We start from the raw sequence: 20,105 nt of genomic DNA, 5'->3' as shown, positions 1-20,105 counted from the left end.
TTTTACATGTATAGGTAGGTTGGTGAAAAAATATCGACCATGACTCCTTTTTTCAAAGATATTCTCATCAAGTACAACAGTTAGGGTATGAATTATGTTATTCATCTATATTCTAATACCGAATTCCAAGAACCAAAGTGGAATCTACATTATGGTTATGTTGAGGAGACATTGTACATTGTAGGTTTGATGTCCATGGATTTCCATGCTCACATGCAATGTGTAATTGGTCAAAATTCACAGGATCCTTACAATTATTATAAAGGTTACTATTTGTCTTTTCATTATAGAAATATATGCAATAATGTCATTCATGGAACTAGAAGAAGTCTTGGATTTGTCGGCCCACTCATCCCCACTCACTTCCTCATAGGTATCAGGCACAACTAGGTAGACGAAGGAAGGCACCTATGTTGCATGGATACAAGTACGAGTATCGTATCGAATATGATATGGATACAATAATACGACAAATATATATATATATATATATATATATATAGTATTGAAAGATATGAAAGATGATCAAAGCCAAGACTTTTTTACTTACTGTTCATCAAAAAAATTGAAAGCCAAAAAGATGAAAAAGGAGATTGAAATGTTAGGGCTTATATTCAAATTTCTAAATCAATTTTTTTTAACAAAATGATTAGGGTTTAAGTACTTTAGAGGAGTGGAGCATAATCAGAAAAAATAATTTAGGGCTTACATGGCTAGCTGTGACGGCGACAGCAGAAAGGGAGGTGGGTGATGTCAAAGAGGCGATGAGAGGCGAGTAAGATGAAAGGCAAGCAGCAAAAGATTAGGGTTTAGGATTTAAAAGCCCACTACCCAATTCATTTTTATTAATTATTTTCTAATTAGTCATAGAAAATTTCAAGTTTTTCAATTAACCCCTAAATATTTTAAATATTTACAATTTTGCCTAAACATATCTGGAAAAATATACCCTAGTCGTATCCTTGCTATGTCCTTGTCATGTCCAAAATGTATTTGCCTGGTCAAACCTCAAAAAGTCCATGACACGTTTTTGGCTATATTCGATACGCGTATTTGCGTATCGTATCCTTGTCATATTCGTGTTCGATACTTCAAAAAAATAATTTTGGAGTATCCGTGCTACATAGGAAGGCACATATTGAGCGCAAATGTAGTGGAAAAATTTAAAAGAATTGTACAAGATATTTATTGTTTGGTCATAATCATCGATATTGTAGGAATCGTCTCACATCTTGAATATATGTTAAAATTTAAGATTGTTCTATTTGATATTGTTTGAGCCATGTAATTCAACCTGCATATAAGTTTGGAGGAATCATTATAGTATCAAGATTGTTTTGTTTAATATTGAAATAGAATGTGTTTTAATTTGCATACAAGTCTCATACCAATATATAATTTCAAAATTGTTCTATTTGATAAAGGGACAGCTTGATACATGAAGCTCCCGCTAATACTGAGTATGGAACTTTATCCTATAGCCTTATCTTGCTTTTGCAAGAGGTTGTTTCCGAGACTCGAAACCGCGACACGACAACAACTTTACTATTGCGCTAAGTCTCCCCTTCAAAATTGTTTATTTGATATTAAAAAAAAAACATGTGTTTTAAATTTTAGATTTTCAAGATTGTTTTGTTTAATATTAAAAAAGAATGTGTTTTAATTTGCATATAAGTCTAATACAAATATATAATTTCAAAATTATTCTATTTGATATTGAAAAAAAACATGTGTTTTAAATTTTAGGCATTAGTTGTCTTTCACAAATGTGATTTGCACCTTGTAGGAAAGCTCAAGTCTGTTATGATCAACACCAGGTTATGCTTATAGTGGCTATAATTTAGATATTGGTCAAAAGTTGTTCAAATCACATGATTGTGTTCTATGGTCTTCGAGTGTTTACTTTATGGATTTAAAACCAACCATGATGTGATTTGCACCATGAAGTGAGTTTGAACTTCCAAGCATAAATCTAACTTGATTTTTAGTTGGTCTCCTTAATTTTTTTTTATTACTCTTTCCTAAAATTTCATGGTATAACTCATTAGTTTAATACCTCTAGAGTTTGTACAATTTTGTACATCTTCCTTGTATTATATAAGGGAATTATAGTACTTTTTCGTCATTGATCAAGTATTTTTTTGTTTTTAATATCATATTAAATAATTTTATAAGTTGTTCAATACCTTGTTTCTCTAGGCACTTCCATACCTTTATCGAAATATTATCTGGTCCAATGACTATTCCATTATGTATATTATTTAAAGTTTGCTCTACTTTTAAAGTTGAATTCTCCAATAAAAAATTAAATTTCTATACATACTTAAATTGTTGGTCATCTAAATCTTCATTAAAAAATTGATGAAAATATCTCTTCCACCGCTCTTTTATTTCTCCATCATTTACTAATACCTATTACATTTATTTTTAATACATTTTATTTGGATAAGATCTCTTGTATTCTATAAATGTCTCTTTTCCCTTCTTTTGTATCTAATTTTTTATATAATTGTTCAAAAGTTTCATTCTTTGCTTCATTCACTGCTTTCTTGGCTATTGTATATTTTTATTAAGTTTTCTTTGGATTTACAAATATATAATTCTTTATTCTCATTCCATCACCAAGATTCTTTATTTAGTGGTAGATGTCCCTTTGACTCATCAAGTACGCTCTTAGTTACTATTTTCAACTTTGATACCATCTTATCTCATATTTTATTATTATATATTTCATCAAATGCTTGTACTCCTACATTCTCCTTAAATATATTTTACTTTCCATTTTTTAACTTGCACCACTTAAGTTTAGGAGTCGTATATATTTTCCTTCTATTGATATTTATACTTGAGGTGTATATCTAACACTACTAATTTATATTGAGTAGTTATGTTTTCTCTAGGGATGACCTTGCAATCTTTATAAATCTTTCTATCCCTCTTCCTAAACATACCAAAGTCAATTTGTGAATTATTATTCCTACTTTTGAACGTGATCAAGTATTATTCTCATTCCTTAAAAAATATATTAGCTAATATAAGGTTATATGCTATCACAAAATCCAATATAATTTTCCCTTCTTTATTTCTCGTTCCAAACCCATAACCCCATGTACCCCTCATATTTCTTATTTTTTCACTTGACATGCTCATTTAGATCGCCTCCTAATAAAATCATTTATTTGGCGGAATATTTTGTAATATTTTATCTAGGTTGTCTTAAAACCTTGATTTGGTAGCTTTATCTAATTTTACTTGAGGTGCATATATGCTAATTACGTTCATAGTTTCTTTTGCCACTACTATTTTGAGAGCTATAATTCTTTCTTTGGTCACTACTATTTTGAGAGCTATAATTCTATCTTCCTTTTTAACTACTGCTACAACTTCATCTTTTAACGAACTATCTATAACAATACTCACTCATTTCTTATTTTACGCTTTCCTATATACCATAACTTAAAACTCGAGTTTTCTATCATTTTTGACTTCTCACCTACTCATTTTATCTCTTATACACATAAAATACTAATTCTTCTCCAAATTATCGCATCTACTATTTTCATTGATTTACCAGTGAAGGTTCCTATGTTCCATATTCTTAATCTTAGACTATTAGTTTTCGTATAATATTTATTCTTATCAAACTTGTGGTGTGAGAACTCTTGCTTATTTGACACGACATCCAAGTTCTCATGGAGATGTAGCGGTCACTGATACATTACAGTCAGACGTGAACTTTGCATATTTAGTATTACATCCGAGTCTTGGAGATATAGCGGTCCTTGTCGAGATATTACAGTCAGACCTTGCAACATGTTCTTTCCGGAAAACAACCTAGCATTAGCACAATAATTTAATGGATCCATTTATTGAATGCCTTAGTTTTAATGCTAGCTAGCAGCCTAATGCAATCCTCCTCTTTTATCCGGGCTTAGGACCGGCCATCACTAGTTCGTCATACCAAGGTCACAAAATAGATTAGCAGTGGAAAATTAAATAAAAACACAAGTACATACCACACCACAGAGATAGGCGATTTATGTAGTTCAGCAACCCCCAAACTCCTAGTCCACGACTTATTATACTTTAAGTGGATTACTCTGAGAATCCTCAATGTTTTCTCTTCTTTAGTAAAGTGCCGGAGAATGAAACTCTCGCTTGGCACAAAATTTCAAACTTTGATTTGCATTAATGTGTTTACATGGTTTTTCTAAACTACATTGTTAGGTCTGCAATGGAGCAGAAAAAAGCTGAGGAGGACAAAATCTCTCAGGCAATAGACTATGATGGACCTGTTGTGTCGGAAGAGAATACAATTGGATTTGGTACCAAGGTAAACTCTTATCGTTAACGGTTTCATATATTTGTAGACCATGTGCAGTAACTCATTTATTTCAAAAACTTATTTTATTCAATTGTTAATAGGTTGGTGTTGGAGTAGCTGTCACTGTTTTCGGTCTGGTTTTTGCATTTGGGGACTTCCTTCCATATGGAAGGTAATAAACTTTCCCTGCTGGTAGTACTGTTCTGTCTTGACAACTCATGCTCATTTTTTACTCACTTCATGTTAGCTGTTTCTTATATTACCAAGGACCTAATTATGAATACCAGATAATACAAGGTTTAGAGTGTAAGTTATATTGATAAACACAGATAAAAGGGAATATCATGGATATCGAATGATAATAATGCTCCTCAATTACATGGTATCAAAGCCAAACAGGTTCATATTTTTGTGAATTCTATGCCCGTGAGCTTCTTCACATTAAGCAGGTATCTCTTCTGAATCTTCTTCCAGGTGAGTTGCTCTCTTGTCTTCACATGACTGGACAAACCTGCAGCAGAAAATGCTGGAGATACTGATCTCATCAGTAAGCAGAAAACTCCATGGCGACAGATTCTACGAAGAAGGGTTCTCCTAGTGTGTTGATCACCATATTTCAGAGTGCGAATAGGGAAAACAGCTGACCTTTCTTCTTAACCTACTTCCCTGTTCTTAGATCTCTTATTTTTGCCATAAATTCCTTCTCATATTTCAGCCATTCTCAGAAATCTGCTCCACTGATACAAGGACTGTTCGTGCACTCTGGTTTCTCAGTCTTCTCAGAATTCTGCTGTTCATTTCCAAATCCTATCTTGGTCTCCAGTTTTCAGCCACTCTGTTCAGGAAGATTAGATTTGTTTGCTTCTCTAGTCCTTCCGTTTCTGCTGATTCTTCTGTGATGGTATTGCAATTCCAATTATTCTCTCTGTTTCTCCATTGATACTGCCATTTTAGTGGTTCTACGATCCTGCTAGATTTGAATCAATCCCCTGTTGTTTTCTATTTAATTTCATATCAGATTGTGCTAAATTCTCCTTCCTTTCTCCTCCCGTGTGAATTTTGGCCAGAAGCATATCTGAAGATCACTGTTCAGCATATCTGAAGATCCTGTTCCTTTTTTGGGCAGCAAACTTTGGGAAGCAGATCCCCTTGCTTCTCATACTCTACTAAGTGATTTCTCCTTAATGAATTCTCTAGAGCTCCCCTAAATTCACACTGTCAAATTCATCTACTATTTAACAATTGCCTTCTATTAATGGTTCTCTAGGCCTTACTACAATTCCCATGGTGAAACTGAAGGGGAAGAACAATGTTCCATGGGTTGCAATTGTGGGAAAATAAGATTTTGTAACCATCTATATCCATAATACTTTCTTTTGCCTAATATGTTTATGTCTTGTCAATCACTATCTCCCAACAGAGATAATTGTTATCTTGAGCAGCAGTTAAATGTTCCTTCTTTTGCTACTATTAATTGCAGATGCGGGTACTATTCCTACCATCTTGAGTTACAATTTGTTTTATCATTGTATATCATCTTTTGACTCCGCCTATGGTGAATAAACTCCGTCATGGTCAGTCCTAAGCTCGGATAAAGGAGGAGGGTCATATTAGATTATCAGTTTAAAACATATCCTCAGAAGGAATGCGTTTCATTGTTTGACTACAACGTCTTGGCAAGGATCGCTATATCTATATGAAAACTTGGGTGTAGTATTAAATGTACGAGATTTCTTACACTCTAAGATGGATAAGAACAAACATTATAGAAATACTGATTGTCTTACATTAGAATATGAAACATAAGAACACTCACAAATAAAGCAATACAGGTAGTAGTTACAATAATTAGGAGAAGAATTAATATTTTGTATTTACAAGAGACCAAATGAGTAGGAGAGAAGGCAAAGATGATATAGAACTTGAGTTTTAAGTTATAGTACATGTAAAAGAGTAGAATGAGAAATGAAGTAGGTATTATCGTAGATAGTTTATTAAAAGATGGAGTAATAGGAATAGTTAAAAAGAGAATTAGGATTATAGCTCTCAAGATAGTTGTAGTAAAAGAAACTATTAATATAATGTACCAAATAAAAATTTTGATGGTGGAATAAGGAAATTACAGTAAGAACGAAGGAAACTTTAAAATGTATGCATTAGTAAAAAAAGAGGCTAAGAAGATGTGTGAAGCCAAGAATAAATCTTTCAAATGTTTATATTAACAGTTTGTTTGATACAAAATAAAGGGAAAAGGGCATCTATAAAATAACTAAAGTGAGAGAGAGGAAGATAAGTTTACCCAAATAGAATACATTAAAGATGAAACCAATAAGGAATGATTGAAGTATGAGGAAATAAAGAGTGATGGATGAGGTATTTTCATCAACTTTTTAATAAAAGTTTAGGTGACTAATTTAGCTCTGGAAATTTATGCAGGAGTATAAAAATTTAAATTTTTATCGGAGACTTTGAATTTCAAAAGTAGAAAAAGAGTTAAATGGGATGAAAAATAGAAATGCTTAGATTGGATGATATTCTAATAGAGGTATAAAAGTATCTAGGGAAGTAGGGTATTAAATAACTTACGAAGTTATTCAACCTTATATTGAAAATGCAGAAAATACCTGATTAGTGGAGGGTAAGTACTTTAATCCCCTTGTATATATGCGAATGATAGGGGCATTAAGCTATGAGTCATACCATGAAACTTTGAAAAAAAATGATAGGAAAAAGATTAAGGAAGCATACTAAGGCTACTAAAAATCAATTTGGATTTATGTCTAAAAGGTCGAAGATAGAGGTTATACATCTTCTTTGATCGCTATTTGAAAAGGATCGAGAAAAAAATGGGACTTCCACATGGAATTCATTGACCTTGAAAAAACTTAAGATAGAATTCCGAGGAATATTATATTGAAAATTAAAGGTGTTAGCATGGAAAAAATTAAGAATATGTTTGAGGATGTAGTGACAAAAGTGAAGACTCGATTAATCGAAACGCTTTCTATAAACATAGGATTATACTAAGGATCAACTTTATGTTCATGCCTTTCTATACTAGTCATGGATGAACTCATTGCATACATCTAAGACACAATTACTATGGCGTATATTGTTTGCAAATGCTATTGTTTTGGTCGATAAGACATTTGAAGGAATAAATGCTAAGCTTGAATCTTGGCAGGAGACGAGGTTTTATATAGAGTAAATACATAATATATGAAATTTAAATTTAGTAGCAGTAGACATAGCAAGACAATTATAAAGATAGGAGATAACAAATTACTTGTAATTGAAAATTTTAAGTATATAGGATAGTATTTAAAAAAGATGATTGGGTTGATAGAGATGTTTTATATGGAATACAAACATAATAGTTGAAATTGAGCAGGGTATTAGGTGTTCTTTGTGATCGTAAGATACCTCTAATATTTAAAGGAAAGTTTTATAAAATAATGATTAGACTTGCTATGTTATATGAAGTTGAATGTTGAGCTATGAAACGAGTACATGAGTAAAAAATGAGAGTTGTAGAGATGAAGATGTTAAGGTGGATGTGTGGATATATTAGGTTGGATAGGATATAAATGAGAACATTAGAGAAAAAGTCGGTTTGCACGTATTGGGGAAAACTTCAAGAGATGTGTTTAAAATGTTATGAACATATACTTACACGACTAATAGATGCTCAACTAGGTAATGAGAGACTAATTCAAATACACACATGAATCGAGAAAGAAGAAGACCAAAGAAGATTTGGTTAGCAACAATAAAATAAGATAAAATTTATTTAAATATAAATGAAGATATAAGTAGACAATCAAGGCCAATGATGTTATCCATATAACCAACCCTACTTAGCGGGATATAAACTTGGTTGTTATTCTATTGTATATTATCTTCTTTTAGCTCACTCTATACTTTTCAAACTTCTTATCCACTCCTAGGTGAGTGACTGAGGTGCCTTAAGTCCTACTTTTATACACTCCGATACTTGAAGAACCAAAGCCTCCATTGTTAAGGATGTTAGTGCAATTTCTCCTAGGTCAAGATTAACTAGGTTGACTAAATTTGAATTGGCTCAAGCTTGAGTCATGATATTTAAATTTTGATATTTGACAATATATGAAGATTCCGTTTGGGGAGATTGTTGGTAAAATTCCCCTCTGGTCAAGGTTTGACCAGTTTGATGTGAAAAGAGTTAAGTAGGTCAAGGTTCATTGGATATTTGACTGGGAAGTTCTAATTGGGGGTTAGGCAAGAGCAAGCCCAACGGGAAAGTTGGAAGAAGATAAAAATCCAATTGGGTCAGTGTTGACCATCACTTGGTGATGAAAAGTCTTGGTGAGTGAAGCCAGGTGAAAAACTCTAGTGAGTGAAGGTAGGCGGTGAGGAAATTCTAGTGAGTGAAGCCAAATAGTTGAAAATCCAAGTGGGTCAAAGGTTGACCGGATATCTGGTGATTCAAAGTCTAATTGGATCAAGGCTGATCGGACACTTGGCACGAGATAGTAAGTCCAAGTGGGTCAAGGTTGACCGGGCACTTAGCACGAGGAGAAAAGTCCAAGTGGATTAAAGGATTGACCGGAGTGAAGAAGTCTCAGTAGATCAAAGGTGACCGGATGCTAGATAATGAGTCTTAATAGGTCACGGTTGACCAGATGTTGGACAAGGAACTCTAGACTTAGTTTGAGAAGTTAAGGTTCGGTAATCGATTAGGATAACCGATTACACCATGTTTAAGTGATTAAGCTAAAAGGCTTAATCGCTTAAGCCGTTTGATCGCAGAAACAAAATGGAGCTGAATCAATTGGGATAATCGATTCCGCAAGCCTTAATCATTAGGCTAATCGATTAAGATGTTTCTGGGAGGAAACAGAAGCTAGGGTAAGCGATTAATTAGGGAGGCTTAATCGCTTATGACATTTCTCGCGATTGAATAGAATGTTGCTGAATCGATCTGGCTAATTGATTCAGCAAGACTTAATCAACTGGTGTAGCTGATTAAACTTGAAAATCTAGCTGTTCTGAGCATGTTGTAGAGGTGGAATTGCTTAAGGGAAAAGCTTAAGCAATTAAGGCGCCACCGTTGCACGTAGAGCTTTCGACGCCCGTTCTTGAGATTTGGGGGAGACAAGTGTTGTTGCATTTCCCATCTTCAAGAGGCATTCCAAAGCAAGAAGTGCTCAAGCAAATCAAGGTTCTTGCTCAAAGTTTCACATGACTTCACACCAGTTCTGGGAGGCTTAGAGTGAAGTGTTGCTGCACTTCCAAGGTCATCAAGAGGTGTCTACAAGCAAGAAGAAAGAAGTTAGGATTTCATTTGCTATAAATCCTATAAGTTTTCTTATTGTATTAGCTTCTTCTTATTCTTAAAAAAAAAAAAAGAAAAGGGCAGTCCGGTGCACGAAGCTCTCGCCATGCAGGGTCCCGGGGAAGGATCCATTGTACGCAGCCTTACCCTGCTTTTTGCAAGAGGCTATTTCCAGGATTCGAACCCGTGACCTTTTGCTCACATTCCAGCCTCTTATTCTTTATCTTGTATTTTTGTGTGTGAGCTTGTATGAGGCTTCTCCGCCTCCGAATTGTTTCCGAGAAGGAGCTCTTTCATAGTGGATGTGTGAGAGAGGACTGAATCCTTGGAACATAATCAATTAGCCAGAAGGCAACGTGAGAAAACATAATCAATTAGAAATCCTCCAGAAGGCAACGTGAGAAAACATAATCAATTAGCCAACTCCCAAATCCATTCTGATGAATCAGAACCAAGTAAAGGAGCAAAGCAATCCATCGAATCGACATTTCCAAAACCGAAGCAGAAATTGAACGAACCTTGCGCAAAAACAGAGATGGCAACCGAAACTTGCTGGTAGCCTACCAAAAGCACTCACCCATAACTACAAGGGAAGCTATTACCTTTCCTTGCCGCCCCGCGTAAGACTTAGATTAGGTATTAGGTTTGGGCTCTACTAAATAGTTCTAGAAAATTTCACTTAGCCATAAATAAAATTCATGTGAACCATATTTTACTTAACACATTTTTTTTAATCTTGTTTTCTTTTCGTTGCCGATTTACCCTTGTCTTTGAAAACATCGAACTAACCTTTACAGAAAACTTAATTCCTAATTTAAACATTCGAAGCACATGTGACCTTACATTACAAGTGAGCTACTTCCATCGCATTTCAGCTTTTCTTAAATTGATGACTTAGTAGCCAACCTCTGAATTTTGATCTTTTAATTTCTTTCTAGAAAAGAATTTAGTGGCTGCTTATTTTGTATTTTTTTAGTTATTTATCTCTATAAATGGTGAACGTGAAAATAAAAAATAATTTTCACTTTCAGGAATTTGATAACGTGAAAAATTGGTTGGTTTAGTGAATTGAATTATTTATGTAGTTAAAAATAATGAGAAATTATTTGGTTGATTATTATATTATAATACAATATTAATTTATTATACAACAACCAAACCTTATCCTATTAGGTGGAGTCGGCTATATGAATCCTTTTACGCCATTGAGCTCGATCTCCTGTTATATGATTATCTATACTTAAATAAATTTTATCTTATTTTATTGTTGCTAACCAAGTTTTTTCTGGTCTTCCTTGTTTGATATGTTTGTTTGTCATAGTTTCACATCGCCTAACTGGAACATTTATTGGTCGTACCATCTTAAATGCGTCTCTCGGAGTTTTCTCTTAATATATACAACTCCGACTTTCTCTTTAATGTTCTCATTTCTTTTTCTATCCATCCTCGTATGTCCACATATACACCTTGACATTCTTATCTCTGCATCTCTCATCTGCTCATGTGCTTGAGTCATAGCCCAACATTCAGTTTTACATAACACAACAAGTCTAACTACGATTTTGTAGAACTTTCCTTTAAGTTTTAGAGATACATAAAATACCCGACGCTCTCCTCCATTTCAACCATCGTGCTTGTATTTTATATAAGACATCTCTCACAATCCCTCAATTATTTTATAAAAATGATCCTAAATATTTAAAGTTTTCTGTTTCGGATAACTCGTCATCTCCTATCTTAACAATTGTATCATTATGTCTAATATTGCTAAACTTAAATTTTATATATTTTATTTTTATTCTACTAAGCCTAAAACTTTTTCCTTCAATTATTTTCCATCAAGATTCTTTTTTAACATTTATTGCTTCACGTGTTTCATCTACCAAAACAATATTATCTACCAACAACATTAATTATAGTACTGTGTCTTGAATGAGTGTAGTGAGTGCATCCATAATTAGTGTAAAAAAATAGGGACTTGTAGCTGATCCTTGATGTAACTCTATCTTTATTCGAAATGCTTTAGTTATGCTAACTCCTCTTTTTTCTAGAATTCACCATATAATTTCTCGGTGACTCTATCATAAGCTTTTTCTAAGTCAATGAATATCATGTGTAGATCTTGTTCTTGCTCCCGATATTTTTGAATTAATTATCTAAGAAGATGTATAATTTCTATTGTCGACCTTCCAGGCATGAACCAATTGATTTTCGATTAGTCTCTTTCCTTAATCTTGTTTCTATTCTTTTTTCTCAAAATTTTATGGTATGACTCATTAGTTTAATACCCTTATAGTTTGCATAATTTTGTATGATAATTAAAATAAAACATTATATGACATTATATTTATATGATATTATTATAATGTATAGTACTTGTTATCATAAATTAATATTATACTGTTATTATACTATTTTGTTAAAATAATTGCGATAATAATATCAATAAATAAATTAAAAAGATTATAGATAGTGCTTAATGAAAATAATATAATAATCATAATATTTTTTAGCATAAGTTTACCATTTTTAATTTGAGATTCTAAAAATAGATATAAGATTTCAAAAAAATTTCATCTACCATCTGATTTTAAGTTTCACTATTTCATCTTATATTTTAGAATCTCGATTCGAAGAAATCCACACACCAAACAGGTTTTCAATTTTGTTTCCTGTTTAAAAAAAATTTTGAAAACTAAAATTGGATGAAAATGGTCCAACAAAACATGGCCTTATAGTTTTGCTAATTATCCAATTTCTTGTTTTGTATCATATGCTGCATTGTTATCTAGTTATTCTTCCTTCGCTTCTTTCTTTCTTTCTGGCTTCTCACTTTATTCATAGCAATATTTTAGAAGCGTTCTCACATATAGGGTTTGTTGGTCCTGTCTTTGTGGGTCATCAAAGGTTGGCACATCCATTGTGAGGTATGGAGAGGGTTAACCTGTGACCATAGCTTCTAAGAAAAATGTTGTTGCTCTATACTCACTTTTCTCATGCCTGTCATTTCTTTGATTAATCTCTAGGAAACATAGTATTCACTCTAGTTGGTAGCTATTCCTTTTTTATTCCTTTTTTTTTGACATAACTCACTTCTATATTTCAGTCTTGTTTATCCTTATACAATGGTGATGTACAAGCAAAATTGGATGGAGTCATACTATTCTGTGTAGGATTTTTTTCTTTCTGATATGCACAATCATTTGTTGATGAAAATTTTAGTTTTCAAAGAAAAAAATATTACTGAATCCTTTTCTAAGAGTAATGATTTTTGGTGGATTATAGTTATACTAGTGTCTTTGTTCATGCTATATATGTTTACATGCTTTATGATTTGTTAATGTGCCTTCTCAGCTATTTTTTATTAATGGGACTAAATTTGAAGTACAAACATTTATGACAAACTTAGATGTCAGAATTTGGATATAATTCAGATTTTTTTGTAAAAGTGGACCAGGTTTTAAATCTCATTTTGAGATGACATTTCCCTCTCACTCCTCGAGATGTTGGTGTCATGCCAAGCGTACCAACACATTGTGCAGGGTTCTCAAAGATGTAGCGTCACCTTGCAGAATCCTTGTGTGACCTTGCAAATACGCAACCTTGTCGACATTGTAAAATCCTTGTGTGACCTTAGCATCATCGTCCTATTGTGGCCTTTGTAGATCTCACCATACTTTTGTGCCAACGTCGCCCATCACCCTTGCTTTGCACGGACATTGCTTGTTTCCGTGTCATTGTCTCAAGGTCATCCCGTGTGTTGGTAAGCTGATAGAATGATGAGTTTTGCCTATGCCAACTGGCATGGAATTAAATTTCAACCTATGAAGTGGATTCACTTCTCATGGAATGTGCTTGTGTCGTTTTGTAAAAGAAAATGGATCTCTTTTACCATAGCTTTATTAGAATATTTTTTTCTTCATTTTTGATAATCATATTTAAAACTTTGTGCTTTGTTGTTCATTATCTCGTTTTGTTTTGTTTTATGTTGTTACCTGTATGCTCTTCGATGTTGATATGTACGTCTTTGTTTCCCCTTAGGCTTAACATTATATGTAAATTTAAGCACTAGGAATTTGGTCCTTTTAATTCTTCTTGTTGAATTTATGTTTTATACAAGTTTTTTGGTCACACTTTCAATTATAGTAATTCTGAGCCAATTATCTCTCAGAATCCATACTATTAATACCCTTTCTCCATCTTTAGTTTTTTTGCATATCTTTAACTTCCTACCAAGAGATGCCTACAAATTAAAATTCTTTTTATGCACAATATCTAAAGGCTTCTTATTCATATATGTTGATGCAGTGTTAGCCTGAATGAAGATGCTGCTACAGTTCAGAAAAAACTTGCAGAAGAGGAGAAGTCAATTCTTAAGGTATAGGCTTTTGGTCTATTAATAAGCTATTGGCATGTGTGTTATGTTTACGAGAACTGAGTTAGGCCTAACCATTGTAACTTTTTGGCCATTTCATACATTTATTTTACTTTCTCTTCTAACATTTCCTACTGTTATTGACATCCTCTTAACTGACATTATGTGCAAGTCATCTTAAAATCTTAAAAATTTCTAGAAATTAAGTTTTTTTTATTTAATACTAATGAAATAACATTATTTTTTGAAGTAAAAATTGTTTATCATGTGGAAGATATATCTCCATTAAAAGGGAGTATCAAATATGGTATTAATCTTTTAGAAGAAACAATGTCTATTCGAATGCAAACCAATAAATGGTTTTATTATGCAAAATCATATCGTGATCAGAAGAAAGTGATGATTTCAAGCCTATTCTAACTATTGAAGATTTGCAACAACAACACAAAAAAATGTATATCATGTTTCATGGTCAATAATACTCTAAAAAATATTTAAGGAATTCCAAGAAATTTAAAAAAATTCTGGACACAACATATCAATATATTTTTTTTTCATAAAGAAACAAATCAACACTTTTTTTTAGAATTTTTCCTATTTTATTTGACCAGCAATGGCTAATTTGTGCAATTTCTTATTAGACCAAGCTTGAGGAATACAAGGAAACACTAAGCAATTCACCTGAAGATCTTTCAGCACTCAAAGTAAGAATTTATTTGGTTCTTCTATATGTTCTTAACTCATGGGAATAACTAAAAACTAGTTTTTAGTTTGTATCCATAATTTTTTTGAATGCTATGTTTTTCTTACAACTTTTGTTTAAATGAAACAATCTTAAAAATGAGCAAGTTCTAAGTTTTAATAACAACTCACGTTTGTGGTGTGATATTGCAATTAAGAGATCTAAACTTTGTCATGTCCTGAGAGAGCCTCCTTCTTGTCCTTTGTGTTGCATGGAATATTCACTTAATGGTGCGACAATTCTATCATCACATCCCTTGTGCCCACCTGCATGCAAGACAATGGCTGTCAAACTTGGCTGGGGTATTGCCTAGTGGAGAAATAAGGAGATCGCAACATCTAATTGCTTGGAGAAAAAAGGGGAGGAAACAAACATATTATTATTATATACGTCTACCTATTAATCATTTCAACCATTTTAGTGGAACTAATAGTACTAATTACATACTCTTACATATTGTAAATTATATTTTAATTTCCTTATTCTAAATAAGAGTTTAGGAATTATGGATATTTAATCTATATAAGATATTTGCGGTCATTAAGTAGCTTGCTTCTTAAAACAATATATATGTGATAAATAAACTAGGTGTAAAAATATAATTTTCAAATGTTATCCATTCTTTTATTTGGAAAAGGCAAAAGAATGACAAATTATAATAGGGAAATAGATGGAAGAAAGATAGATAAATAGATAAGATTATTAAATTTAAACCATTAAATCATCGTTCATATAAAACGTTTATAAATTATAACTAAATTACTTATTTAATTAATATTAAAATTTATAATATCATTATATATGAACATTAGGAATATTATTAGCATTATAATATAATAATGTTTATTACATTAATTAAATTAGTTTGCCTAATCAAAAACTATAATAACATTGATTAGGAATACCAATCAGATTATTTAAAGTATCATTTCATATATAATTTTGTTTTATTTGGTTCTCATATTAATTATTATTATTATTATTTAAATAATATCATGGTTTAAAATCTCGACCTGAGATTTCGGTCTCGGACCAAAACAATACAGTTTTGGTACCATATTATGTCCATATGATTTCAATATTTTTTAAATATAAAATATATTAATTAAAAATAAAAAATATAATCTAAATATTTAAAATTTTAAAATATAAAAAAAAAATAAAAAAAAATATTTTTTTGAAAATATATATGTATTAAATTAATAAGATAATTTTATTAGAATTTAATTAAATTTATCTAAATTATCTCAATATTGCTAGGAGTTGATTGAAATTATTAACCTAAGTAATTTAATTAATCCTAACCTAAAAACCTTTTGTCCCTTCTTGTCTTGTGTTCTGCAATGCTCTCGTTCTCGTGCGACATGTCCAGAATCATTGCTTAGCTTGTGTGATGCATCTAGAGGCGGCATTGGGCTCGTAGGATGCATCCGAAAGCGTCGTTGGCACTTGACGCATTGTCGGGCTCACGCGATGAGTCCGTACGTGTTGTCGGGCTCACACGACTAGTCCAAAGGCATCGTTGGGCTCGTGCGATGTGTTCGGATGCATCGCCAGGCTCTTCCCTGGGGCCTTAGGGCACGCCTGCATCAGAGGCATGCCTGTGCTAATGATGGTCTACAGGCGGAATGAAATGTTTTGTTTGTATTGGGCGAAACAGCTTGAGATTGTAAACTATGAATAACACAGTCAGATCATGCGCAACATTCATAGACATGCAAGTGTATGACATACTTGAATACAACATTAATGGATACTTAATTTTATTATTGGTGGAAAAGAATCTTGAAATAGGCAACAAATACTATAATCCCCAAAAATAAAGTGAAAGAATTAAATAACGAGAAATTGATAGAAATTCTATGAGACATGAAAACCTTAGCAAACTAGTTCATTTAATAATTCTGATAAGGATGTTATTATATTGCCCCTACTAGTCTATATGTAAGATTAAGGCTATTTGTAAAATTCATAAGAGACCTCCCATGAATCAAAAGCAAAATAATCAAGAATGAACCATAATGTTTTGGCAAAAATGTGTTCATCTTGAACTTCTATGTCAACTCTTTAATTAGAACCTTGTACTAAATCAAAAGCATTTGTCACCTATATTAACTTAGGGTTGACCGATTTTGTTATTAGGCTAAAAATATTTGATAACCCTAGGGGTTGCTCTGGTTGTCAAGTCGAAAGTGTCTCTCTCAACTATAAGAGATTGCTTTGTCATAAGCTACTCTATGACCTCGTCCTCTCGAATTAGTTGTTCTTTCACTAATGGGCAAGATTTAAAATTTCGACCCATGTCGAGGTTTTAGTCCTAGACCGGAACGATACTATTTTGGTATCGTATCATGCCGTACCGATACCGTTTCGGTATTTTTTTTGTTTATATATAGTTATTATTAAATAAAAATATATATTATTTATAATTTAAAAATAAGTTATATATTAATTTTATATAAGTTTTCATTATTAAACAACTTAATATTGTTATAAAAATAATCAAATATAGTTTTCTTTAAAAATAATCAACTTAATATTGTCATAATATCATAATATGTTACCTTACAAAATAATTAAATATATATATATATATATAAGAATATAAATTTGATTTATTAGAATTTTTATAAAAATTTTTATTTTTTTTAGAATTTTTTAGAATTTTTAAAAATAATTCAGAATATTATTTAATAAAATTTATTAATTTTTTAAAATTTAAAATATATTTTTTATATTTTATTTAGATAATTTAATTAGGGTTTACGAAAGCCTCTTAGAAATATCACAAACAAGTAGGAATTGCTTAATTTATTTAAAATATTAATTTTACGCAGAGCAAACGCCCGCCCGCGACGTGTGCACCCGCTCGCGACGCGTGTGCCCGCCTGCGATGCGTGCGCCCGCCCGCGCACCCCTGATGCCCCGTGGACACCTCTAATGGCGTCGGAGGCGTTCGACGATGCTTCCGACTGCGTCGGAAGCGTCTCGTGATGCTTTCGGGCACCGTCAGAAATGTCGTGTCATAACGCCTCCGGCGCGCGCGATGCTTTAGGTGCCTTGCGACGCTTCCGGCAACACTGGAAGTGTCTGTCTGCCGACGACGAGTGCTCTTCCTTCTGGCGTGCGCGATTCCTCCTGGCGCGTGACGCAACGAAAGCACCGCTAGTTTGGTGTCGGTTTCAGTGTGCAGGCAGAACAGTAAGTTTTGCCTGTTCCGCCCGGCACGGAACGAAATTTTTACCTATGTGTACAAACACTTGTTCTGCATTTTACACGTTTACATCCTCAAATATATACTCCAGGGAACATTGATATCCTTATCACGACAACAAATACAAAATAAAGAAGGATCGGTGAGGATTCTTAAAGCTACACATCTCTACTAAACCCTCTCTTTTATTTTCATCACCTATGCATCTTTGTTCTATTCTCTAACTTAGGGTGTAGAATTAGGCATAGAAAATTTCGTGAAAGAAAAATAGAGCTTTCTTCCCTATCCTAATTAACCCTTATTTATAATAAATTTAAAATATAAAAAAATCATAGAAATATCCCTACTAGACAACTAAATAGAAATAATAACTAAAACATGTGAACTCTTGTAAACACTGCTCCCATAAGTTTAACCCGACTTTCTCTCTAATGCTTTCATTTTTTATCCTATCCATTCTTATATGTCTATACATCCACCTTATCAATCTCATCTCTGCAACTCTTATCTTTTGCTCATATGCTTAAGTCGTATCCCAACATTCAACTCTATATAACATAGTAGGCTTAGCTGTCATTTTGTAGAACTTCAAGTTTTAGAAGTACTTTACAATCACATAGAATACCCGACGCTCTCCTCCATTTCAACTATGCTACTTGTATTCTATGTACGATATTTCTCTCAATCCCTCTATTATTTTGTAAAAATGAACCTAAATAGTTAAAAGTTCTCACAACTTGTCATCTCCTTTCTTAACAATTGCCTCATTACGTCTAATATTGCTAAACTTAAATTTCATATATTGTCTTTATTTTGCTAAGCCTAAATTTTTTTCCTTCTAGTGTTTCTTGTTAAGATTTAAGTTTAGCATTAACTTCTTCAGGTTTTTCATCTAACAAAATAATATTATCTACAAATAACATATACCATGATATTGTGTCTTGGATGTGTCTAGTGAGTTTGTCTATGATTAGTGTGCAATGATATAGACTTAGAGTTGATCCTTGATCTTACCCTATCTTTATGGGAAATGCTTCAATTAATCAATCAAAAATCTTCGCTCTTATTGTTACATCCTTATACATATTTTTATTTAGTTCAATATATGCTACGCTAACACCTCTCTTTTCTATTCACTTCTTTTTTAGTCTCTTTCTTGGTTATTATATATATATATATATTTAAAGTTTTCCTCGTTCTTACAAGTATATAATACCTTATCCACTGTTCGTTTTTCTTTTACTTTTCTTATGCTTTCTCATTCCACCACCAAGATTTTTTACTTGGTGGTGCACGTCCCTTTGACTAACTGAGTACTCTTGGCTACTATTTTCAACTTTGATACCATCTTAACATATGTCATATTTGAGTCACCATATATTTCTCCTAATACTTATACCCTTATTCTCTATTTAAATATGTTTTACATCCCATCCTTTAATTTCTACCACTTAATTCTAGAGTCATGCATATTTTCCTTATATGATACTATGTTTGAGGCATATATCAACAATACTAACCTATGTTGTGTAGTTAAGTTTTTATCGAGGATAACCTTGCAATCTTTGCTAGTCTTTCTATCTTTCTTCCTAACTATAAGAAAGTCAATTTGCGATTTATTATTCTTACTTTTAATTTGACCAAGTATTCTTATATTTTCAGAAAAAACATATTAGATAGTATAAGGTCATATGCTGTCACAAAATCAAAAATAGTTTTCCCTTCTTCATTTCTTGTTCCAAGCCCATAATTCCCATGCACCTTATTATATACCTCATTTTTCATTCTCACATACCCATTTAGATCTCCTTATAATAAAATCATTTCATTTGATAGAATATTTTGTAATACCTTATTTAAATTATCCAAACTTAGATTTGGTTTCTTCATCTAATTCTACTTGAGGGGCATATATTCTAATTACGTTAATAGTTTCTTTCGTTACTATTATCTTGAGAGCTATAATCCTATCCCCCTTACTAACTACTCATAAAACTTCATTTTTTAACGAACTATCTATAATAATAACTACTCTTTTTTATGTTTTGCTCATTCATGTGTACTATAACTTAAAATCGAGTTCTTTATCATCTTTGTCTTCTCTCCTATCCATTTTGTCCTTATATACAAAATACT

The 20,105-nt window shown here is 32.3% G+C and overlaps 1 protein-coding gene across 7 annotated transcripts in view; it reads left to right on the top strand.

The window, feature by feature from the left end:
* The window catches only part of LOC122032514, a 126,560-nt gene that overhangs the window by 44,649 nt on the left and 61,806 nt on the right, over positions 1 to 20,105 (top strand). For all 7 annotated transcript variants that reach the window (XR_006126115.1, XR_006126116.1, XR_006126117.1 and 4 more), the window contains exons 6-9: positions 4,228 to 4,333; positions 4,426 to 4,496; positions 13,947 to 14,016; positions 14,655 to 14,717. Coding sequence is in view for 4 of the 7 variants with exons in the window: in XM_042591816.1 (XP_042447750.1) it covers positions 4,228 to 4,333; positions 4,426 to 4,496; positions 13,947 to 14,016; positions 14,655 to 14,717 (310 nt within the window). In the remaining 3 variants the exon portion in view is untranslated. The remainder of the gene's footprint in view (positions 1 to 4,227; positions 4,334 to 4,425; positions 4,497 to 13,946; positions 14,017 to 14,654; positions 14,718 to 20,105) is intronic.

Source organism: Zingiber officinale, chromosome 11A (assembly GCF_018446385.1).
Source record: "Zingiber officinale cultivar Zhangliang chromosome 11A, Zo_v1.1, whole genome shotgun sequence".
NCBI classification, from domain to species: Eukaryota; Viridiplantae; Streptophyta; class Magnoliopsida; order Zingiberales; family Zingiberaceae; genus Zingiber; species Zingiber officinale.
The sequence above is the reverse complement of the archived record's forward strand: the minus strand, read 5'-3'. Positions and strand labels throughout refer to the sequence as shown.